The sequence below is a fragment of the Diceros bicornis genome, chromosome 26, assembly GCF_020826845.1.
Source record: "Diceros bicornis minor isolate mBicDic1 chromosome 26, mDicBic1.mat.cur, whole genome shotgun sequence".
NCBI lineage: Eukaryota > Metazoa > Chordata > Mammalia > Perissodactyla > Rhinocerotidae > Diceros > Diceros bicornis.
The window spans coordinates 21,713,478-21,737,419 of record NC_080765.1 but is presented as its reverse complement, the minus strand read 5'-3'; the positions used below and the strand labels follow the sequence as shown (position 1 = coordinate 21,737,419).

General features: G+C 54.0%; 2 protein-coding genes across 5 annotated transcripts; one reads left to right on the top strand and one right to left on the bottom strand.

The window, feature by feature from the left end:
- Positions 1-36: 36 nt before the first annotated feature.
- On the bottom strand, positions 37-3,238 carry ASPHD1 (aspartate beta-hydroxylase domain containing 1). The gene is made up of 3 exons (XM_058569666.1): positions 2,141-3,238; positions 790-903; positions 37-264 (listed from the first exon to the last, which is right to left on the bottom strand). Exons 1-3 carry the CDS (start codon positions 2,976-2,978, stop codon positions 155-157), a joined length of 1,062 nt encoding a protein of 353 aa, XP_058425649.1. The 5' UTR covers positions 2,979-3,238; the 3' UTR covers positions 37-154.
- A 1,349-nt stretch (positions 3,239-4,587) lies between these two features.
- On the top strand, positions 4,588-23,531 carry SEZ6L2 (seizure related 6 homolog like 2). 4 transcript variants are annotated; one of them, XM_058569659.1, is made up of 18 exons: positions 4,589-5,150; positions 6,066-6,197; positions 6,884-7,183; positions 7,526-7,665; positions 7,948-8,149; positions 13,051-13,236; positions 13,869-14,037; positions 14,668-14,831; positions 16,564-16,764; positions 17,225-17,363; positions 18,214-18,410; positions 18,546-18,740; positions 20,952-21,143; positions 21,230-21,421; positions 21,926-21,964; positions 22,142-22,259; positions 22,361-22,482; positions 22,969-23,531. In XM_058569659.1, the coding sequence occupies exons 1-17, from the start codon at positions 5,072-5,074 to the stop codon at positions 22,473-22,475; spliced, it is 2,760 nt and encodes a 919-aa protein (XP_058425642.1). In that variant the 5' UTR covers positions 4,589-5,071; the 3' UTR covers positions 22,476-22,482; positions 22,969-23,531. The 4 variants fall into 4 exon arrangements, with proteins under 4 accessions (XP_058425644.1, XP_058425642.1, XP_058425643.1 ...); XM_058569658.1 differs by having other exon boundaries at positions 4,592-5,150; positions 22,386-22,482; XM_058569661.1 differs by lacking the exon at positions 22,361-22,482 and having other exon boundaries at positions 4,588-5,150.
- The last annotated feature ends 411 nt before the right edge of the window (positions 23,532-23,942 follow it).

Here is a 23,942-nt window from a genome sequence, read left to right as displayed (position 1 = left end):
TAAGATTTAAAATCTGTATTTCAGTGTTTGCTGGCCAGTTCCCACCCTCAGCCCCACCCCAGCCCGTGCAATGGAGAGGAGGTCCTGGCTACCACTCAAGCCATCCCTGAGTGCAGCATCTCTCCAGCCCGATGTCTGAAGGGAACACCTTCCTTCAAGGGTCTGGTGCGAAGACAAAGTCGAGGGCCTGGCGCTCGGCCCCAGCCACGTTGGGGTGCCAGAGGTCCACGATGAAGACCACTCGAGGCCCATCTTCAGGGGAGCCTAGGGCACATGGGGACGAAGACAGGAGAGCAGCTGACATTAAGTACTTATCTGCCAGAGCACTCACCAAACTTTCATAAAAGCAACACTTGGTGAATAAGTGCCAGGCACCCTTCTAACCCTATGTGTGTTAACTCTTAATCATCAAAACAGAGTACCATAATTATTCCCATTTTATACAAAGTCACTGAGGCATAAAGAGGTTAAATAACTGCCCAAGGTCACACAGTAAGTGCCAGAGGTAGGACAGGAACCCAGGTGGTCCAGGTCTAGGGTCTTGTGCTGTTAACCACTTTGCTATGCACCTACATTAATTTATTTAAGCCTTGCAGTCACCTGATCAAGAAGGCAGTTGCCCCATTTCACAGGTGATTGGAGAAGTTATGTGACTTGTTCAAGGTCATGCAGCTGGAAAATGGTGGTGCTAGAAAAGGAAGCCAGTTGGGCCTGATGCTGCAGCCTCTAGTCTATTCCCCTTCACTCTTTAGTCCCTCATCCCCCCTAGCAGAACGGGAGCCCCATTACCATTATGAGCCACTGTGTGCAGAAAGGAATCATCCACCAGTAGACAGTGTCCCTCAGCCCAGCACTGGGGCTCACCCCCGACCACCAACTCACAGCCAGGGGGGATCTTCAGGCCTGTGGAAAGAGACCGGGGTATCCCAACATTCCTGCCTCTGTCAAAGGGGCCCACCCCATTCAGTCAGTAAGTAGATCTAAAGGTCTTAAAGGCCAGGGTCTATGCTGGTCTCTCCTTGCTCTCTGGAAGGTGATGCAAGTATAATTACAATATACTGTATGAAAGAAGTGCTAGGAGATGGGGAAATGCAGTGCAAAGCACAGTCTGTTCTGTTTCAGAGAAAAGGGAAGGCTTCCTGGAGGAAGTGGCATCTCCTCTTGGGCTTCTGACAGTTTAACTCAAGAATCGACTATGTGCTAGGCCCTCTCTTCCACGAGGTATAAAACTGATGGCTCCATCCTGGCCGAAGCACCACACAATCGAGTGCTGTGAGAAAACTGAGCAGCCAACTGAAATGATGGGGAATAGGAAGACATCCCAGAGGAAGTGTGGCAATTGAAAGTGTCCTGAAGACTAAGGAGGAGTTTTCCAGGAGGTGATAAAGTGATAAGGGGTAAAGACATTCTAAGTTGAGTATAGCATGTGTGTGGCATCTGCTAAGATCAGCCAGAGGCTTTTATGATTTAGGGCACAGTGGGAGGGAAGGGGAGGAAGAGAACAGGTGGGAGATGAGGAAAGAAAGGATCTGGACTTCATCCTGAGGCCACTGTGCTTAGAAGTGGAGGACACATCCAACTGGTAGCATGGGAGATGATTTTAGGCAAAACAAGGTCATCGCGTTAAAAATCAGAAAACTGTTCTTTTCCATTTTCTTTCAATCTTTAAAACATCAAAAAGAAAATTTCAGTTTGGTGCTACCATGACTTTAATACTCCACTAACATTGCTGCCTTCTAAATGAAGAGAGCATAGGCTTCAGTCTCTGAGAGACTAGAGTATTTAGCTAGAATTTGTAAAGCTTTCTTTTTTTAAGTTTCAATTTGTTTTTATGAGTACTTTCTATTTAGGGCAAGTAATACTGATGATCATTGTTCTATAAAGATTCCTTTAAAATAAATCAGTAAAATAAAACGTGGGGAAAGTCAATATGAAGAAACAGCACAGGTGGTAAATGACTATGGCAAAGCTTATAAAAATGGTTTGCAGATTGTTGAAGCTCAGGAAATACCGTGAAGATTTCTGAGGAGAAAGGCATGATCAGAACCACAGTGTAGAAGGCTCTGGTGGCAGGGCAGAAGAGAGTCTGGAGGGGGAATCATGGAGGCAAGGAGGTTGTCTGTAGGCAGCATCTACTTACCCAGATGACATCTGACCCGCGCATTGGTGGGCCCGCAGCGGCTCTCGAGCCGGGCCCCAGGCAGGAGGACGGAAAAGCCAGCATTGCCGAAGGTGTTGGCGTTCATAAAGCTCCGCAGCCCCCTCAGTGCCCGATAGGCTCCTGGGCACTGGCGGCAGTTGCTGGGTTGGCACCGGCCTGCTTGGTACAGCAGGAGCTGGTAGCACCCAGGGGCCAGGGGTGGGGACCAGCCCCGAGGCAGAGGGGTAGTCCCTGAGAAGTCGCAGCTCACAGCCCCAAAGTCCCGCAAAATGGCAGGGAAGCTGCTCTCCAGGAGCTCCACGTCATGCCGCTGGGCATCCCGTGGCACGAAGGGGGCTGAAGGCAGGTCTGGCAGGAAAAGCAGGCCTGGGCGCTGAATGCCCAGGACCCCTAGCCCTCCCCCAGGGCCTGGGCCACCCTGAGCTGCCCGCCTCACCCTACCCATCCCCGCCCAGGAGTAGCGTCTGGCATAGGCCCGAAGGCGACGGCTCACTAGGCCTTCTGTCCTGGGTCCTTCCCCAGGCTCCCCAGAGCTCCCTGGGCTAGGCCTGCCAGCTTCAGAGCATCCCCCAGGCCCACCACTGACACTCCCAGCCCGACTCCCATCCCCCAGGGCCTGCATGTCTTGGGAGCCCAGACGGTAGCAGTACCAGAGGAAAAGGGAAGTGAGGGCTCCAAGGAGCAGGGTAAGGGCTGAGGAGGCCAGGGGCAATGGCCATGCAGGTATGATGGGCAGGGAGGCCCTGGCCAAGAGGCCTGGGGCATCTTCCAGACCCCAGTTCCCCTGTCCCCCCAGTTCTCCTCCAGTTCCCTCCATGGCTGCTCCCTGGTTACCCCCTGGGCTGTTTCCCTTTCACGTTCCCACTCTTGGTTCTCTCTCCTTCTGAGGGCTTCTCTCCACCTTGTGTCTCCCTCTTTCTCACCTCCTTCATGTACCTCTAACTCTCCTTTCCCTTTCTTTCCTTCTAGCTTTCTCTCCTCCTATCTCTTCTTTCTCTTTGCAACTCTCTCCTCGTCCTCTTGCGTCCCCGCCCCCTCTCTTCTTTCTCCTTCCGGCAGTTTCTTCTCTCTCCCTCTGCCTCTCCTTTCCCCACCCTCTGTCTCCCCCTCTCCCTTCTTCTCTCCCCCCTCCACCCCCGCCCTTCTTTTCGTTCTTTCTCTTCCCCCCCTTTCCTTCTAGCTTCCCCAGACAGCAGTTCCTACCCCACCTGGACCCGCAGCCCCGGAACCCGCAACCAGTCGTCCTCCGCAGCGGCTTCTCTCGCTCCTTCCTCCCCCTCCCCTCCTTCCTGCCCTCGCTTCTCACTCGACCCGACCCGCGGGTCCTGTCTCTGTCTCACCCTCTCTCTCCCTCTCTCTCTCTCTCCTACTCCCTCCTTCCTTGGCTCCCACTCACCCTGACGTCACCCCTCCCCACAGTCCTCTCAGCTTAGCTACCCCCACCCCCGCCCAGTGGCAGCCGCAATTCAGCCTTGGGGTGGGGGTGGGGGGGTCGTTTCAAGATTTGCCTATCCCCCTGCCGGGCCTCGACGGGGCGCCACGTGGGGCGCAGGGGGCACCGTGCCAACCTCCAGCCGCCCCGCAATGCGAAAAGAAGGGGCGGGGCCTGAGGGAGGGGCGTGGCAAGCCAAGGGGCGGGGTGAGCGCGCGGACTGACGGACAAGGCCGGCGTTCGCGGACTGCGGACGGGGATGCCGCGGCCTGTGGGTCGGTCAGCCGGTCTCTCGACCAGTTGGCCTGTGACTTCCCCTCCCCCTTCGACTTCACAGAGCCAGCCCCCGGCGGGAGCCCGATTGATAGTGAAGGCAGCTTCAGCCAATCGCGCGGGGCGCCGGGGCCGGCCCGCTCAGGCGGGGCCGAGAAGAGCTGTCCGCTCGCCGGTGGTGCTGAAAAGGGCGCTCCAGGGGCGCTGTGAGAGACGCCAGGAGAAAAAAATCAAAGTTGAAGCCAGAGGGGTCTCCCCTCCCCAGATTCCGGCCCGTCATCCCTTAGACTTCTCACAAACGTGGAAACTTGCCATTCTCCTGGAGGAGGGGAAAGCCCATTCCACATGAGCTTCTGTAAAAGGAAAAGGGAAGTCCCATGGGGGGGTCTGGATGTAGGCAAGGGACATATTGGGGGGCTGAGCAGGCGCGAGCCCAGCTGTGCCGCCCCTTGGCACCCTGGGAAGAGGAGATTCAGATTCCAGATGTGCTGGAATCGCTGGGGGAGGGGGGCCTAATTACCGCTGGGACCAGAGTTTCCTTTGCCTCCCCCAGGGGCCGCGGGAGAGTGAGGATTACGGTCCTGGCTCATATGGTCCCTCCTTCCTCCATCTGCACTTCCTCCTCCTTCTCCGCCCCCCCTAAATAAATCCCAGGCCCCTCCCTTCGCCCATCCCCAGGATCTGACGTGTGCTCGACACCTTTCTCAGCTTCTCCCTCCCGCAGCTCCACTGCCCGAGCTTCGGCTCTCCAGGTTCCGCAACCCCCTCCCCTCCTCACCAAGCCCCACTAGAACACGGTAGGGACCCTCCTGATCCTCGATCCCACCCCAGGCCCCCGGAAGCTATTTTGCCTCTCCCCACTCCCCCAGCTTGGGGTCCAGCCAGCCCGGTGGACCCAGGCACCGGAGTAAGAAGGTAACCCAGACGACCCAGCCCCTTCGGCCTTTTCGGCCCCACCCCCTGCAGCCGGAGCCGCGCCCCCTCTTCCTCGGACCGAGAGCAGAGGACAGAAGAGATTGGGCTAAGGGGGGTGGGCTCTAGGCGCCCCCCCCAATTCTGCCCCTCCATCCCAAGGGCAGAGAAATTGTCTTCCTTGCTAACTACTGGCAGGAAAAAAAAAATTAAAGGGAAAGATAAAAGGAGACGGAGGAAAGGTGACAGCTAGATTATTTAGGAGGAGAGGAGAGAAATTCGTGTGAGTCGCCATGGGGACTCCCAGGGCCCAGCACCCGCCACCTCCCCAGCTGCTGTTCCTAATTCTGCTGAGCTGTCCCTGGATTCAGGGTAAGGACATGGGAGCATGGGGGTGGGCCCTGGGAAGGCCCCCAGCGGGGTCTTCTACCCTCCTTTCTTGAAACATCCTGGGCTTTCCGAGCTCCTGGGGGAGGGGAGGGGCATAGCTGTCCGGGAAAGGGTAAGCCAGGGCTTTCCAGCTTGTACCTGGAGCCCCTAATCCCCCATATTGAGAAGGTGGAGAAATGAATGAGGGGAGCTTTTAGCAGCGTCTCAGGGGTTAAATCCAGGAAGAAGGGCTGGGGAAGTTGTGGGGGGGATGTCTGCGGAGGTGGCAGAAGCACGCATGGCACCTGGGTGGGAGATGGAGGTGCTGGGAGAGATGCCAGTCACTGCACACACAAATGTTCTTGGACGTATGGACAAAGACAGACGTACAGATGCAATGCTCAGAAACCAGATATTTAGTCCCCTACTCTGACCCCTGGCCAGACTCCAGGGAAGGGGGCAGAGACTGCAGAGAGAGAGAGAGAGAGAGGGAGAAAACACCACACTGCAGAGACAGAAACCCGGAGAAAAAGCTGGGCACTGCGGAAGCAAGGGCTGGGAGGTGCTGCCAGACCTTCCGCAGAGCCCCAGTGTTGTGGGGAGAGCACCACTGAGGTGAAAATGAAGGCAGCACCGTTGCCCCTTCTCTGCCCTACTGGCGCTGTCCAGGGTTCATAAGAGCCAAGGTGCTCACCGAAGGCCCACATGGCCTGGGAAAAAAGGAGGAGAGGAAAGTGTAGGAGTGTGAGGAGCAGCTGAGAGCCCCTCCTCCAATCTTGGCTTTCAGCCCAGCCTGGGACCCTCTGAGCTCCTGCAGGCCCAGCTGACTGAGGAGGGAGGAAGAGCTCTGGAAAAGATCTTTCTGGAGAAGGAAGGAGTGTGGGGCAGTGGAAGGGCTCACACAACTTCCTCTTCTAGGTCTGCCCCTGAAGGAGGAGGAGGCACTGCCAGAGCCTGGAAGTGAGACCCCTACAGTAGCCTCCGAGGCCTTGGCCGAGCTGCTCCATGGGGCCCTGCTGAGGAGGGGCCCAGAGATGGGCTACCTGCCGGGTGAGGCCCCCAGAGTGGCAGGAGTGACACAGAGGCAGAGGGAGGGACATTAACTCTGGGAGATGGGGAGCCAGGCCAGTGAAATTCAGAGGGAGACAGAGAGAGATGGTTAGACAGAGTCAAAACTGGGCATAGACAGTCAGAGAACCAGACAAATAGAGACAGAATGATCGAGAGACAGAGCCACACAGAAAAACAATCAGAGAGAAAGACAGATGGAAACTCAGAGAACCAGAATCAGAGAAACAGTGGGAGACATAGAAAGAGAGAGAAATGCAGAGACTAGTCGATCTAGAATTATAAAATCAGAAAGTGATAAGAATACTAAACTGAGATAGGGAGTTCCAGAGAGAGTAAAACAGAGAGAAAGGGGTAACCAGGAGAGGGAGCCAGATCTGAATGGAGAGGCAGAGAGAGGGGCTCAAGGAGACTGTCAGAATGGAATGGCCTGGGTAGAGAGGTTGAGAGGGGAAGAGAAGGGGGAGGGAGGGTGAGGGCAGACTGTGGAAGACTTGGGAGGAAGTGGGGAGTTTGGGTGGGGAAGAAGAGGTGGGGGAGAGTCTGCAGCTTGTTGGGGAGGTCTTTTGGGTTCAGTGGGGAACCCCCAGTTTCCTTTAGCCCTGCTCCCCACCCAAGGCCCACCAATTTGCTCCTTCTGTGCCCTGACTTCCCTTGCACTGTCCCAGGATCTGATCCAGACCCCACACTAGCCACCCCTCCAGCCGGCCAGACTCTTGCAGCACCCTCCCTGCCGCGGGCCACTGAGCCAGGGACAGGGCCTCTGACAACAGCCGTAACCCCTAAGGGAGGCAGGGGGACAAGCCCCACGGCGCCAGAGCTGCTGACCCCGCCCCCAGGAACTACGGCCCCGCCCCTTCTCGGCCCCGCCTCCCCAGGCCCGCCCCTCGGGCCTGAGGGAGGAGAGGAGGAGACCACGACCACCATCATCACCACGACAACTGTCACCACCACGGTGACCAGCCCAGGTGAGGCGATTGAAAGCGGATGGGGTAGTAGTGCAAGAGCACGGATGTGGGAGAGGCTGCTGGGAACGTGTGGAATAAGGGGTCTGGGTACAGACGGAAGAGCGGCTTCTGCTTAACAATGAAAGCTAGTATTTATATACCCTTACTATGTACCAGCACTGTTCTATGTGTTTTATCTACATTAGAGTTGGGGAAGGGGGTTCTGGGCACAGGTGGAAAAGGGAGCATTGGATAAGGATAGTGAGGGGTGCTGGGGAGAAGGCAGATGAGGACCCCAGAGTTGCTTGGCTGGGAGGACAAGAACACAGGGATTCTCAACCCCAGGCACTTATATCTCTTTAGTTCTGTGTAATAACAACATCTCCGAGGGCGAAGGGCATGTAGAGTCTCCAGATTTAGAGAGCACGGCCAGCCACACCTTGGGGCTCCTGGACTGCACGTACAGCATCCATGTCTACCCCGGCTACGGCATTGAGATCCAGGTAACTGGACTTATGCATGTAATTGAGAAACCTCCAAGCCCTTTCCTCGGGGCCCAGGGGTGTGCACAGCTTTGGCCTGGGAGCCAGAGAACCTGTTTTCTGACTCAGATGGGCCTGTTTTCTGAGGATCTCAAAGACTCCCCTAGAGTTCTACAACTCGGCCGATGTCACCATGGTTTTTGGGCTGCCATATACAGGGAAAAGGAAGGCAAGGGCAGGGGGCTTACGGGATCACCCACCCTGGCTGACTTGTCGTGACGGGTCTGGGTCTGGCTTCTTTAGGTGCAGACGCTGAACCTGTCTCGAGAGGAGGAACTCCTGGTGCTGGCTGGTGGGGGGTCCCCAGGCCTGGCCCCCCGACTCCTGGCCAACTCTTCCATGCTGGGAGAAGGACAGGTTCTTCGGAGTCCAACCAACAGGCTGCTCTTGCACTTCCAGAGCCCACGGGTCCCAAGGGGCGGTGGCTTCAGGATCCACTACCAGGGTGAGGAGTCTGAGGTGCTGGGGGAAGGACACAGGCCACAATGGGCACAGGGGACATCTCTAGGAGCCTTCCAACCACAGGGCGATGTCGGGGGTTTTTCCTCCCGACTAGGACCCCAGGGGGCAAAACCCTCAGAGGAGACCTGTACCCTTTTATTTCACACACTCACAGACCTCCATGTGGGTGTGCACACATCCAAGAGGCAATTCATCCATTCGCTGAGCAAATGTTTATCCAGTGCCCATTTCATACTGGCCCTGTGTTAGCCTTGGGGAGAGGAATGAACAAGCCAGATACAAATCTGACTTCAAGGAACTCAGAATCTAAGTAAGGAGATGGACAAGTAATCAGGATGATTACAATTCACTGAGATAAGGACCCACATCCCTATAATGGAGGAAACACAGGCAGGAGCAAATATCAAAGGGACCTAAATTTCTCCTAAGGAATGTTGGGACACCTCCTTGGAGGAGGTGATGACTAAGCTGAGACCTAAAAGATGAGTTAGCTAGGGGAAGGTGGGAGGGGGAAAAAGAGGAAGGCAGATGTCTAGATGGATGAAAAAGCACGCTCCAAGACCCAGAGAGGAGGAAAAAAACGTGACCCCCTTGAGGAGTTGAAGTAATTCAGCATGGGAGATAGAATTGTCCTAGCTGTGTGACCTGGGACAAACTACTTAACCTTTCTGCGCCTCATTGTTGCATCTGAAAAATGGGGATCATAATACTTACTTCGTGATATTATTAGGAAGATCAAATGTGTTAATACATATCAAGTGCTTAAACCAGTATCTGGTACACAGTGAGAGCTCAAAAATGACAGTCACGGCTCTTATAGTACAAACACAGAAAGTAGGGAGGACGGAGAAGTAGGCTAAGAGACCAGACTGGGAGGTAGGTTGGATTCAGATCATCAAAGGCCTTATCAGGGGCCGCTTGGTGGCACAAGCAGTTAAGTGCGCGCGCTCCGCTGTGGCGGCCCAGGGTTCACCAGTTCGGATCCCGGGTGCGCACTGACGCACTGCTTGGCAAGCCATGCTGTGGCGGCGTCCCATATAAAGTGGAGGAAGATGGGCACAGATGTTAGCCCAGGGCCAGTCTTCCTCAGCAAAAAAAAAAAAAAGAGGAGGATTGGCAGATGTTAGCACAGGGCTGATCTCCTCACAAAAAAAAAAAAAAAAAAAAAAAAGGCCTTATCAGCTTCAGTAAGGATTTCAGACTAATTTACCCTGCAAGGGAAGGGGGGACATTTTGATTTTTTTTTTTAACTGGGAAAGATTCACCCTGAGCTAAAATCTGTTGCCAATCTTCCTCTTTTTTTTTCCTCCCCAAAGCCCCAGTACATAGTCATATATTCTAGTTGTAAGTCCTTCTAGTTCTTCTATGTGAGCCACTGCCACAGCATGGCTACTGACAGACAAGTGGTGGGGTTCCGTGCCCTGGAACCAAACCCAGGCCGCCAAGGCAGAGAGCACCAAATTTTAACCACTAGGCCATCAGGGCTGGATCCATTTTGAAATGTTTTAAGCAAGATAGTGACAGCCTCAGATTTGTGACTTAGAAGGATCTTGCTGACTTCTGGAGGCAGGGAAGTGGGGATGTATCCATGCACAACTGCATTCATGAGCATCCACCCACCAACAACCTACACGCACATGTACATCCATACTTGCCTGTGTGTACGGGAACCTTCCCACCATACAAGCGTATGTTCTAGCACACATATGTGCATGAGGCAAGGGGCCCAGTCCACTGTCGCATTCCAGAACCTGCTGCCATCTCCAAAGTCCCTTCCTGTGCTCCTCTGAAACAGAGGGAATAGTGTGTTGTGCCAGTGACCCCTTCACATCACCACATGGCCTTGCCTGTCCTGTCGTGAGCTCTGCTGAGCCCAGATCCCTTGTGGACCTTGTCCAGGACACACAAAATCCATATCCCTTCCTCACACCCTCCACAGCCTCTCCTGAGGCCTCTGCTCAGGACTTGCCCTAGGGTCTCATGTGTGCAAGGTGGAGGCGCCCAGCACCAGGCCTATTTGTGGAAAGACCAGTGAGCTAGGCGACATGGTGGTGGTCAGAGCCTCGTTGTTGAGGAGCAAGCACGTGCCTTGAGGGCCCAGGGCCACGGGCTGGACTTCAGATATTACAAAATGGCTCCTCGCTGGCTCCTTTAAGCAGCCATTTCCCTAGGGCATTGAAAATAGGACTCTTTAGGCTAAGTGGAACATTTAGGGAAGCAGGGCTATTGCATAAATTGGCCTTCATTACCTGCCTCGGTCTTCCCTGCTTTGCAGCTTCTCCAGGCACCTTCGGGACCGAGGTCCTGTTTAAGCCCTTCCCAATCTGCACTAGCTGGGGCCTCTGGTCCAGAGTGCCCTCATTAGCTTCTCTGAAAGGCCAAAGGCTCTGTCACCCCTCACCTCAAGTCCAGCAAACGTTCCCATTTACAAAACCCCTTTCACCAACTGTTGTTTCGTTTGCTTCTCACAGCAACCTTGGGGGTGGCCATTGTCAGCTCCACCTCTGAGAGGACAAAAAAGGCTCAAAGGTCATATGGATTGTTCAGCCACCTGCAAACTCATCGCAGAGTCAGAAGTCAGATCCCCGAGTCCCTGACTCCCAGGCATTCATTAGTTGAGGCTGAGGGGCAGCGGATTAACATCTTCTGAGCACTTTCTGTGTGCCAGGTGCTTTGTGTGTTTCTCTTGTTTAACTTTAAGGCCAGTCTTCAATGATAGGAATTATTGTTGCCATTTGCAGGTAAGAGGCCCTGGTGGTGAAGTCACCTGCTCAAGGTCATACAGCTAATAAGTTGTGGAGCTAGAACTGGAACTCAGGTCTGCCCATCTCCAGATCCAGTGCTCTTTGCACTGTTTGCACTGCCTCTTGGCTGCATCAATCGATCAGCTAGGCTAGGGTTTTAGGAGACAAAATAAATAAGGCTTGGTTCAGTTTCATAATGGCAATAGACAGCAGTTAACGTGATGATAAAATTATACATGCAGATATCATGTATAGGCAAGAAAGCAACTAACTCTACTGGAGAGGGGAGGGGTCAGGAAGACTTCCTGGAAGAGGTGATACTTATGTTACTCTTTGAAAGATGAGAAAGAGCAAGAAGAGGGCCTTGCAGGTAGGGGAAATAGTGTGAAAAAAATTGAAAGTGGGACAGTAGAGAGTCAGAATACTATGTTGTGTAAAATATATGGGTCACAGGTGCTGAGAACTAAAGTCAGATGTGCTGGGCTGGACCCAGCTGTGGAAGGGGCTTGAATGTCAATCTAAAGCATTTGGATTTGATTCTGTTGGTCATGGAGAGCCATCACAGAGGCTAACATTTATTCAAATCACTGTGTTCTAGAAGGTTGTTTTTGTGTCTATCTCAGTAGACTGTGGACTCCCGAAGAGCAAGGCCTAGGTCTTTTTCGTCTCTCTGTCCCCAGGACCCAGCCAAGGAAATGCTTGTTGAATTTTGAAATAGGGAGAGAACTAGGTCTCTTACAGAATCACTCAGGGCTGGAGTCAGAAAAAGCAAAGGCCCAGGCAAGCTGGTACCTCCAAAACCCTCTGCTAACCAGAGCCTGCCCCTCCTACAAGACCCAGCTCTGGTGCACTTCCTCCAGGAAGCCCTTCTTGATGAGCTCTGCTTGATCTGAAACAAACACACAGAGCTCTGTCAGCCTCAAGTTCAGAGTCCATCATTTACTACCACGTCACTTTCTATTTATTTATTTTATCCCATATGATTCCACGAGAATTTCAGGAGACTTTCAAAAAAGAATGCACACAATAAAATAAAATAGAATAAGTAAGAAAAAAAATTGGCATCAGGTAATGCTTATTATAGTTGAAAAACTAGAATGTGGATGGACAAGCCATTGTGCTAGGGACAAGGCTTAATCTGGTTCTGAGCTTCCTAGCAGCCAGTGCAAGAAGAGAGATTACACAGTTTTCACTGCAAGAAAGGAGAAAACAAACCATTTCCTTAAGGAAAGCAAAGCTTTCCCAGGCTGGCCAGGTGGCATAGCAGTTAAGATCAAGTTCATGTACTCTGCTTCGGCGGCCAGGGTTTGCAGGTTCGGATCCCGGGCGTGCACTGACATAGCGCTTGTCAAGCCATGCTGTGGCGGCGTCCCATCTCAAGTAGAGGAAGATGGGTGCAGATGTTAGCCCAAGGCCAGTCTTCCTCAGCAAAAAGAGGAGGATTGACATCGGATGTTAGCTCAGGGCTGATCTTCCTCACAAAAAAAAAAAAAAAAAGCTTTCCCTAGCACTTCACTTTCACTAGGGGATTCATTTAGGGGGCACTCAGTATTAAGGTCTTTAATGACAAAATAGTCAAAGTTGCTAAAGGAGTTTCATGTGGCTCCTCTGGATGAAAGCTGAGGGTATAATACCACAGTGCACCTTAGTGGAAGAAAGTCCGTGTGTATGGAGGGGAGAAAATGCTATGAGGCAACTTGGAGCCTCGATTTCCACATCTGGAAAATGGGTCACAGTCTTTCTCTCACTACCTCAAAAGCACAGTGTGAACTCACTTTGGAAGCTGAAAAAGTTCTGCAGATACTATTTGTTATGATTAGAGTTGGATGGGGTTCAGAGTGGTCAATTGATTCGTCTGAGATCACACAGCAAATGAATGCTAGGGTCCAGAATTTCTTTAAGTCTCAGCTACCTCATCTATAAAATGGGGGCCAAAGTGAGTAGATTGCACAGATTAGGGGAGATAAGGGATGTTGAAATGACCCCTTCATGAGGCAATGTGCCCATGTGAGGACTCCAGGCTGGAGCCAGTTTGTGCCGCCAGGGGGACCTGGAAAGAGAAGAGAAAGTGCTGGAGGACTGGTGAGAGAGGGTGGCATGGGAAAATGAGTCCTCCTTCTCCCTGCTCTGCCTGACCCAGCCTACCTCCTGAGCTGCGGCTTCCCTCCCCGGCCAGCCCATGGGGATGTGAGCGTGACCGACCTGCACCCTGGGGGCACTGCCGCCTTCCACTGTGATTCAGGCTACCAGCTGCAGGGTGAGGACACCCTCATCTGCCTCAATGGCACCCGGCCAGCCTGGAGCGGTGACCCCCCTAGCTGCGTGGGTGAGTCTTCTGCCACCATAGGTGGGGGCTTCTGTCCTGGGAGCCCCATAGGGAGGGCCCTATCTTGGGGGTCTCCATCTTTGGGGCAAACCCATCTTGAAGGGGTTTCTACCCTGAAGAGTCCCTACCCTGGAGTCTCCATCTTGAGCGCTTTACTCTGAGGGTCTCTATCCTTGGGGGGTCTCCACCTGGGATGTCTCACCTGGAGGGTTTCCATGTTGTGAGTCACCATTCCGGAGACCCTTTCTTTCAGAGACTCCTCATTCTTGGAGTCCATCTCTCGAAGGTCTCTATCCTGAGAGTCTTCATCCTGGGGATCCCCATCTTGAAGGTTTTCCATCTGAGGGCTTCAATTTTGGAGATCTCTATAACTCCCCATCCCAGGATGTCCACATCTGGAGAGTCTTCATTTTAGTGGAATCTCCATCCTGGGGGGTGTCCGTCCTGGGTTTTTTCTATTCCAGGGCTGGTTCCCCACCTGGGTGGTGGCCTGGAAAATGTCCTGTCCTCTGGGGTGAGCCCATAGGGCAGAGGCCATCCTGAGGCCAGGTCCCAGCCAAAGGTGTGGATGCCACAGCTCTCAAGATGGAAGAAGCACAAGTCATCTTAACCTGCCCTCCCTCTGCCCGCAGCATCCTGTGGCGGCACCATCCACAATGCTACACTGGGCCGCATCGTGTCCCCTGAGCCTGGAGGAGCTGCGGGGCCCAACCTCACCTGCCGCTGGGTGATTGAAGCAGCTGAGGGTCGCCGGCTACACCTGCACTTTGAGAGGGTCTCGCTGGATGAGGACAATGACCGGTGAGGATCTGAGCCCCTGAGGTCCCCACTTCAGGGAAACAGGGAGACTGCAGTGGGGAGTCAGACAAACCTGGGGTGGATCCCAGTTGGGATATGTGTCAAACACACGTTAGTCCTTCCCCTTTCTTAGGCAGCATAGCTGTGCAAACTTAGAGCCATCACTTAACCTCTCTGTGCCTCAGTTTCCTGGTCTGTAGAATGGAGATAATAGTACCTCCCTCCTAAGGTTTTTGTGAGGATAAATGCATTAAGATACGTAAAGTGCTTAGGAAGGTGCCTAGCACACAATAAGCACTATAAATGTGTTTGCTGTCATCATCATCATCATTACGTTCTTTAACCACTGGTATCCCAGCTCTGCCACTAGTTGCTATGTGATCTTGGACAGGTTACTTAATCTTTCTGTATCTCAATTACCTCATTTATGAAATGAGGGATAATAACAGTATCTGATTCCAGGGTTCTTGTAAGAATTGAATGAGAAAAAATGTGTAAAGGCTTAGAAGAGTACATGGCATACAGTGAATGTTTGATAATAATAGCTTTGAAAATAAGTTAGGAGAGCAGGCAAAATGTGAGGCAGCTTCTGAGGGGAAACTGAGCTATTGGCCACCCTTCTGTCCATCCCAGGCTGATGGTGCGTTCAGGGGGCAGTCCCCTATCCCCAGTGATCTATGACTCGGATATGGATGATGTCCCAGAGCGGGGTCTCATCAGTGACGCCCAGTCCCTCTATGTGGAGCTGCTCTCAGAGACGCCTGCCAATCCCCTGCTGCTAAGCCTCCGATTTGAAGGTAACTGTCCCTCCCTACCCCCAGGCCCCAGTTCCTGCACCTTCCCCTCTTCCTGACACCATAGGCATGGCCACAAGCATATATTCCATCCCTGCTCATCTCTGTGTTTGGATCCCTGAAGCCTGACTTGCCTCCCCACCCCAAAACTACAAGAACCCCTTCATATGGACCGGTTCTAATTCCCTGAGGGGGCCTTTTCTATGAAAGCTTCATGTATGGCTGGATCCAGGTACACGCCAGGAGACCAGTTACCTCAATCTCTCAGTTCTTTCCTCCGTGTTGACTTCATTCTCAGGCAGGCTCGCCATCTGTGGCGGACCTACCAGTTCCAGACTGACACACCATCAACTTAGTAATTCCATCAGAGAAAGAGAAGGCACACTTCTTTCCTGAGAGCTCCAGCAAAAATGCCAGGGAAGGCTCTCATTGCCCTGGCTTGGGTCTTGTGCCTATGCCTGAGCCAATCAGTGTAGCTGGGGGCAGGCTGTATTATGATTGGCAGATCCATATCACGTGGCCATCCCTGGTTGGCCCTAACTGAACCTCGTGGACTGGAAGTCAGGGAGGTGTGTGTCCCAAAATGAAAATAGAGGTGCTGTTACCAGAAGAAGGGGGACTGGATGCTGGACAGGTAGAAGCAAGGAGGCCAGTGATCATGGGAGAAGAAGCATTTGAACTGGGCCTTACACAATAGAGAGAATTTTAAAAGAGAGAGATTGGGAATGAGCATCTCAGGTGAAAGGAACAGTGTGAGCAAAGGTAAAGGGGCAGAGAAATGCCCGGTATGTTTGGGAAACAGACTTTCAGTGTGGCTGGAGCAGAGGATTTGTGCAAACAGTAGCCAGAGAGAGACAAAGAAAGTGAAATGCTCAGAGGTGGGAGGGTCTAGTTTCTGGTTTGAATCATGGGAGAAATGGAATTGGCACTGGGCCCTGACGGATGCATAGGATTTGGACATGATACCTTATCAGGTTAAGTGATGGTGAAATAGAACAGTGGATCTGAAAAATAAATTGCATGTTAGATTCTGTGAGTGCAAAGAAGACTCCTAGGTTTGAAGCCTGCCGCCATACTTGCAGGCCGCTGCTGCTCCATGAGCCTCAGATTTCTCGTTTGTATCATAAGCACCTAAGTCTTACCTCAAAGATAGTTTTGCAGCTAAGATATGATCAAAATGGGCAAAAACTAAAATGTTCTATAAACGTTCATTTTTGCTGACTTAGTCCAAAGTCAAAACTGAGTAGCTTTTGTGTTAGCTGCACTTTTGGATTCTGGCTGCAGCATGGATAATCAGAACCAACAGTGATTTTTGAGGAGAGAACATACCTACATAAGCCAGCTCTCCAAAGGCACCTGTTTCCCCTGCTCCTTTGCAGGTTCCAGAGCCAAGTGTCTCTGGCTGGGAATCAAGCAATCTGGGTTTGAGACGTAGTTCTGCCACCACCCTACTGTGTGATATTGGGCAAGTGGCTTTGTGTCTTTGGGTCTCAGTTTCCTCATCTGTGGAATGGTGGCTGGGATTTGACTAGCCTAGGGTTTCCCTCCAGAGGCTGGGGAGGTAACAAATGTATGAATGAGGAGTGTTAGGGTTTTGGGGAAACTGAAGAGTGAAAGCTAAGCCCACTGAAACAGCCCACTGAATAGCCAAACTTGAATTCAGTGCCAGTCCTCCAGTTTGAGATCCCTTGAGGCCTGTCCTTATGCTTAATTTCTGTGACTGACTCCTCTCTAGCCTTTGAGGAAGATCGCTGCTTCGCCCCCTTCCTGGCACATGGCAATGTCACCACCACGGACCCTGAGTACCGCCCAGGGGCGCTGGCCACCTTCTCATGCCTCCCGGGATATGCCCTGGAGCCCCCGGGCCCCCCCAATGCCATCGAATGTGTGGATCCCACAGAACCTCACTGGAATGACACAGAGCCAGCCTGCAAGGGTGAGCCCTCCACATCCTCTTCAGTCTACAGACTACCCCCTGAGCCAGGGATCCTAGGAAGGCCATTCAGGAAGGAGACCTGCATATCCAAACCTAATAAACCCAGGCCTTGGATAAATCCCTGTCCCTTTCAGAGACTCAGTTTTCTTAGCTAAATAATTGGTGGGCTTGTTACAGAATTCAGGGGTCACAACCCAATTGCCTTCAAGAGCTAGAACTGGAGTTGGGCTAAGTCATGGATTGGGTGGTGATGGTAGGCTGGAGAGGGGGTGGCGTTAATTAGGAGCAGGGCTGAGGATTGGGCACAACAGGACTAGATGTGGCAGGAAACAGCTGGGTAATAGATAGTAGGAAACCTGTGAGGCAGTCTGGTGCACACAGTTGGGAGTGGTGAGGACTGTGGTGAAATGGAGACTGCATACCCACCTGCGTCCTGAATCTGACACCCCTTCTACCCTAGCCATGTGTGGAGGGGAGCTGTCAGAGCCCGCTGGTGTGGTCCTCTCTCCCGACTGGCCCCAGAGCTATAGCCCCGGCCAGGACTGCGTGTGGGGCCTGCACGTCCAGGAAGAGAAGCGCATCTTGCTCCAAGTCGAGATGTATGCTTGGGTGTGGCAGCGGGTGCGGTGGGTGTGGACTCTGAGAAGTGTGGTACTACAATGCACTAGCCTGCATGCGGAGCCTGGCTGGCTCACAGGTCTACACAAGATCCCGCCAATGTATGTCTGATGAAAGAGGCGACTAAGGGTTCAGGACAGGGGTGTGGGTTGTCAGGTAGACCTAGGTACAAACCATTTATTTAGCCAGGCGACGTAGGACAAGTAAATGGGGTAATGCAGCCTTCCTCAGGGACTATTGTGAAACAGGGGCTCTGGCCTTGGTGTCTCTCGCTTTTTGGCTGTTTCTGAGACCACCCCTGCAGCGATTTCCAGGGACCCAGGCTTAAGCTGTTGGGTCATCACCAACACACAAGATGGGTGTGGGTGTAGGGAGAATCCAGTGAACTGATTTGGTACGAGGTGGTCAGGTGATTGGGCAGACACAGAAGTCGGTGATCCCCAAAAGCAGAGCTACTCAGGCGGGGCCTAGAGTTGGGCGGGGAGGTAATGAGCTGGTCTGTGATTGGTCAGAGCTGGAGTTGAGCTAGGCTGCGCATCACCTGGTGACGGAGGAGGGACTGGAGAGCGGGAGAGTTAGTGATGAGCAGGGGTGGGGATTGGGAAGCAGGAACTGGGAGGAGCCACTGAATAAGTGGAACCTGGAGCGACTATTATAGAGGAGAAGCCCATAATTGGTCAAAACTGAGCGGGGCCAGACCTGGGATAGGAGAATGTGAGGCGGGACTAGAGAGTAGGTAGGGTTACTAATGAACTGAGTTAGGGATTGGGCAGAACCGGATGGAGGGGCCTATCGTAGCCCAGCCCCCATATCTGGTCCCACTCCCTGCAGCTTGAATGTGCGCGAAGGGGACATGCTGACGCTGTTCGACGGGGACGGTCCCAGCGCCCGAGTCCTGGCCCAGCTGCGGGGACCTCAACCGCGCCGTCGCCTCCTCTCCTCTGGGCCCGACCTCACGCTGCAGTTCCAGGCACCGCCCGGGCCCCCAAACCCCGGCCTGGGCCAGGGTTTCGTGTTGCACTTCAAAGGTACCGAGGTCTAGGGTGCCGAGACGGGCAAGGGTCCGGCAGGCCAGAGATGCCGGGAGGAGCGAGGCCCCCGAGGCTGGAAGGGAGCCTCGAGTCGCAGGACAGGCCTCCAAACTCGCTGTCTCTCCTCTGCAGAGGTCCCGAGAAATGACACGTGCCCCGAGCTGCCGCCTCCGGAGTGGGGCTGGAGGACAGCTTCCCACGGGGACCTGATCCGGGGCACGGTGCTTACGTACCAGTGCGAGCCTGGCTACGAGCTGCTCGGCTCCGACATTCTCACCTGCCAGTGGGACCTGTCCTGGAGCGCCGCGCCGCCTGCCTGCCAAAAGAGTGAGCCCGGGCTCCGCCTTTGCCCCTCAGGGCCCCGCCCCTGCCCACGTGGGTTTCGCGGCTCCGCTTGGGCCCCGCCCCTTCCCTCTGCGCCCTGCCTCCGTCCTTTCTTGTCCCCGCCCTTGTCCTGTCCAGTCTCCCTCCCTTCGCTCTGGGTCCTGCCCGGATCTTCCTTAGGCCCCGCCCACATGCCCTTTGGGTTCCACTCCTCTGCTCCTCGGTGCCCCGAAACTGTCCCTCCCGGGCCTCGCTCTCATCTCCGAGCCGCGTCCCTCTCTCTCGCACTGTTCTGGGCTCTGACCCGGTTTCCTCTGGGTCCCGCCTCACCTCGTGTCCCCGCCCCCATAGCCTCCTGGCCCCGCCTCTGCCCCGTCTGAGTTCCACCCCTCCCCGGCCCCGCCCCATCAATCTCGGTTCTGCTCTTCCCGTTCTGGGCCCTGCTCCAGTCTCTCAGTCCCTAGCCTTGACATTACAGGAGTCACTTTGCTAGGGCCTAGGCTCCTGAGAGAACTTGGTTTAGTTTAATGCAGTCATTGAAGCCCCATGCTGTGTTGGGGTTGGGGTTATGCGGAGGGGTTGGACCCCCTCCCTACCCTGATGGAGCTCACAGTCTGGGAGGGGGACAGATAGTTAAACAACTCAGGATATTTACAGAGTGGTAACCGCTGGGTGAATTCGGGCAAGGACCTTAATATCTCTGAGCATTGGCTTCGTCATCCGTGAAGTAGGAGTAGGGGGTGGTGAAGAGCAAATGAAAAGTTTTTCACACAGTGCCTGGTGTGTGTAAACAGTGAATGAGAAGGAGCTGCTATCAGTATGAAGAAGGGCTGTGGGAAGAGGGCTGGGTTAATTGTCCCAAAGATGGGGCAGGAGATTTCACAGAGGAGGTGACATTTAAAGGAGCTGGGAGTGTTTATCTTTTAGAACAGCAGCAAGGGGTGGCATCTTGTCACTTTCTCCAAATTTTGGGAAGCCTGCCACAAGGATATGGGATTGGAGGTCCACTCTGGGGGCAGTGGTGGAACCAATGAGGATAAATTTCAGAAAGCCAGATTTGGGCTGGACACAAGGAAAACTTGCTAGATGACACAGCTCCCCGTCCCTGGAAGGATTCACAAGATGTCCAGTCTGGAACCCAGACAGGACAGGGGCAGGGACAGGAAAGGATGGAGGCAGGGCCCAGAGGGGATAGGACCTGCCAGTTGCCCAAGGCTCAGGAGGACCTGCCCAAGGCGGCACATTGAGCCTGAAGCTGAGCTGAGACCCAAGTCTCTGAATCTCAGCCCAGTGCTCCGTGGCTGTGACCCTGAGCAGTTCCAGCTCTGCCACTCCCCGGCTGAGTGACCACAGGCCAGTCATTTGACTGCCCTGAGCGCCAACTGAGAGGACAGTGATGTTGACCTCTCCAGATCATCAGGGCATATGATATTGTGTTTGTCAAACATTAGGCAGGGTGACTTGCACAGGTCTATCTATAAGAAATGGCTATGATTGTGACTCTTCCACAGCAAGGTTGTAAACTCAAAGGCCTGCAGAGGCCTGGCAGGCAACATAAGTGAGCAGAATGGGCTGGGAATGTGGGGGGCAGGAGGGCTGGGCTGGGCCCCTCTAAAGAGGGCGCTGCTGGGGCCAGCCCAGTGGCACAGCGGTTAAGTGCACGTGCTCCGCTTCGGCAGCCCGGGGTTTGCAGGTTCGGATCCCAGCATGCACCGATGCACCACTTGTCAAGCCACGCTGTGGCGGCGTCCCATATAAAGTAGAGGCAGATGGGCACAGATGTTAGCTCAGGGCCAGTCTTCCTCAGCAAAAAGAGGAGGACTGGCATCGGATGTTAGCTCAGGGCTGATCTTCCTCACAAAAAAAAAAAAAAAAAGAGGGCACTGCTGTTCTGCTGACAATCTGCCGTGTGGGGCTAACATGGCTGGGATTTAGCTAATATGCTCTGGTACAGTGGTTAAATATTTCAAATTTCACCCTAGGGTAGGGGCCTCGGTTGCCTCAATTACTCTGTTTTCCGGAAGAAGCCTGAAATATAAAATGCATTGAATTTTAAGTTTTTCCATCTCCTGCTCCTTTCATTCAGAGGAAATAGTGGGAGGTGGGGGGTTTGTTCAGAGGAGGTGGCCCACGGCTCAGGCCTCTCCCAGCCCTAAGCTTCTGGGAGATTTTTTAGGGCCCTAGCTCCCCCTGACCTTGCCCTCCTGCCAACAGTCATGACTTGTGCTGACCCTGGTGAGATCACCAACGGGCACCGTACTGCCTCAGATGCTGGCTTCCCTGTTGGCTCCCATGTCCAGTACCGCTGTCTGCCGGGGTACAGCCTGGAGGGGGCAGCTGTACTCACCTGCTACAGCCGAGACACGGGCACGCCCAAGTGGAGCGACCGGGTCCCCAAGTGCGCCTGTGAGTCTGGGGACACCCTGGGAAGGGTGGCGGGTGGCCTGCTCAGCAGTGCAGCTGGCACGTCGTGACTGACATGTTCCCTGCAGTGAAGTATGAGCCATGCCTGAACCCCGGGGTGCCAGAGAATGGCTATCAGACGCTGTACAAGCATCACTACCAGGCGGGCGAGTCTCTGCGCTTCTTCTGCTACGAGGGCTTTGAGCTCATCGGCGAGGTCACCATCACCTGTGTGCCTGGGCACCCCTCACAGTGGACCAGCCAGCCCCCACTCTGCAAAGGTGCCTGGGCAGACAGGGCAGGAGGGGGCACAGCAGTGTCCAGGGAGTGACAGGGCTGGGCAAGTCAAGTAGCAAATTCGAGACCAACAGTAGCCTTGCCAAGCTCCCCATCCACCTCCTGTGGGCTCTCATCCTCACGGGTACATTTCCTGGGGAAGTTCAAGGTCATGGAATTATCCTAAGGGATGTAGTAGAGGGCCTTTGGTTTGGAAGTCTCTCGCCCTCTGCATAGGTCTTAGTTTCCCTATTTTTGACAAATTTTACAGACCTGGCTGGTTTAGACTGCCCAGAACCCTGACCTTTTAGGGGTCTAGAGAGAAGGAAGGGAGTCCTGCCCTGACTACTCCTCCCCCATCCCCACCAAGGGAAGGATAAAGTTTAGGTTGAAGAGAGGGCAGAGAGAACCAGGCTGTCCAGCCCAGCCCCACTGGGCTCCCGGCCCTCTACCCAGCCTCCTTCCCTCCCTGGCTCAGACCCCGTCCCCTCCCCCTCCTCTCCCTGCAGTGGCCTATGAGGAGCTCCTGGACAACCGAAAACTGGAAGGTCAGTGAGGGCACAGGTGGAGACCCAGGCCTGGCTGAGTTGGGAGGGCAAGGCAGAGGCCGGGGGCAGGAGGCCACCCGGAGGGGTGAGGCCCAGGGTTCAGGGCCCAGGGCAGGAGGCTGGGAGAGCCCAGGGCTGCGCCCAACCCCAGCTTACTGGCCTCTCCTCCTCCCCTAGTGACCCAGACCACAGACCCGTCACGGCAGCTAGAGGGTGGGAACCTCGCCTTGGCCATCCTGCTGCCCCTAGGCTTGGTCATTGTCCTCGGCAGTGGTGTTTACATATACTACACCAAGTAAGTACCCTACTCAGGGAGCTGCTGGCCAGGGCAGATGTCCTGCCTGCCTGGCACAGAAGCCTGGGTGAGGGGGGCTTGGGGGCTCACCTCTCGATAAGCCCCTCTATCTCCTCCCTTTCCCAGGCTGCAGGGAAAATCCCTCTTCGGCTTCTCGGGCTCCCATTCCTACAGCCCCATCACTGTGGAGTCAGACTTCAGCAACCCACTGTATGAAGCTGGGGTGAGCCCTTCCCCTACCCCTGCAGCGCCACACCTCTCGCTCCCCAGGACTCCATGACCTTCTCTCAAGGTCTCTGTAACATCTGTCTTGGGAATTTCAAATTCAGCTGCCTACAAAGGCCAACAATGAACAAAGCAAGTCAGGTGTGAACAACAGGGCTCATTGAGGACTGTGGCTAATTGGAAAACATGTGCCCCATCTAGCCCATAGTGGAAACTTAGGCCCAATTGCCAGATCTTCCAATTGTTCAAGACAATCCAGAAATTCAGATTTTTATGTGATTTTAAGATGCTGTAGGAGGAACCAAACACATCCATTGGCCAGATTCAGCCCCATTCCCATCCTGTGGCCCCCAAACCCCCAGTGATCGATGAGTTACTTAAAAACCCAGGGTCTTTCCCCTTCCTTATTGATACCTCCTCCCATTTTGCTGCCTCCTCCACCCCTACCCCACTCCAGCAACTGATCCCGTCTCTCTGTCTCCAGGATACACGGGAATATGAAGTTTCCATCTGAACCCCAAGACTAAGGATGCAGGACCCAGGACGCCCCTCCCCTCCTCATTCTGGGCAGGGAAGAGTATAGGACCTGGTCTCTGGCTCCTTTCCTCCCTGCTGTGTAAATAGTCTCCTAGTCCCCCAAGGGGGCTTTGATGGCCCTGGGGACCCTACAATAAATAAACCAGCATCCTGCCGCCCAAAGCCTCCTCTTCTCAGTTGCCAAACAAGGGGCCCACCGCCCCTACCCTACTGGCTTTTGGACCCTGGGAGGGGAACTCAGCCCCTTGCAACTCCTGGGCCCCTCCAGCCCAGGGCACCCCACAAGGACTGCCCAAGACCTCTGCTGTTCCCTTGGCCATGAAGGCTCTGCCTTTCCCAGATGTTCTGGCCCCAGGCCTAACCCCTGGGCCTTGGAGGGTCAGAAGAAGAGGGATGAAGGAGAAAGCTGGGACAAGGCCCCTAACCCCTTCCTGCCTTCTCCCCAACCAACAATCTCCCCATCTTGCTTCTCGATTTTTGTTTTTGAGCAATAAACAGAAAATCACCATTTGTAACTGGGCTGGTGGGGTGTGGGAAGGTGGGTCACAGAGTGTTGGAGATGGTGATGGTGGCCTCTCTGGAGAGGGCTGGGGAAAGGGGAACAACTTGGAAAAAAGATGGAAGTCCAAGACTGGGCACAGGGAAATGTCAAGGGGGCTGGCCCGGGGTCAAAAAGCCTGGCTTCTGGCTCAGCCTGTGCGGAGGACTGGCTGGGAGAAGCCCCCTCCAGGCCTCGGCTCTCTCTCCACCAGAGCTTGATGTTTCCAGGCTCTTCCAGCAGGGAGACAGCTGACAGTAGCCACCTCTCCTCCCTCCCTGTTTGGCAGGAGGCAAACAGCTCTCAATTTGTTTCATGACCAGTTTTTACCTAAAATTCAACCCCCTTTTGAGAATTTTTGTATCCATCCAAGTGTACCATTC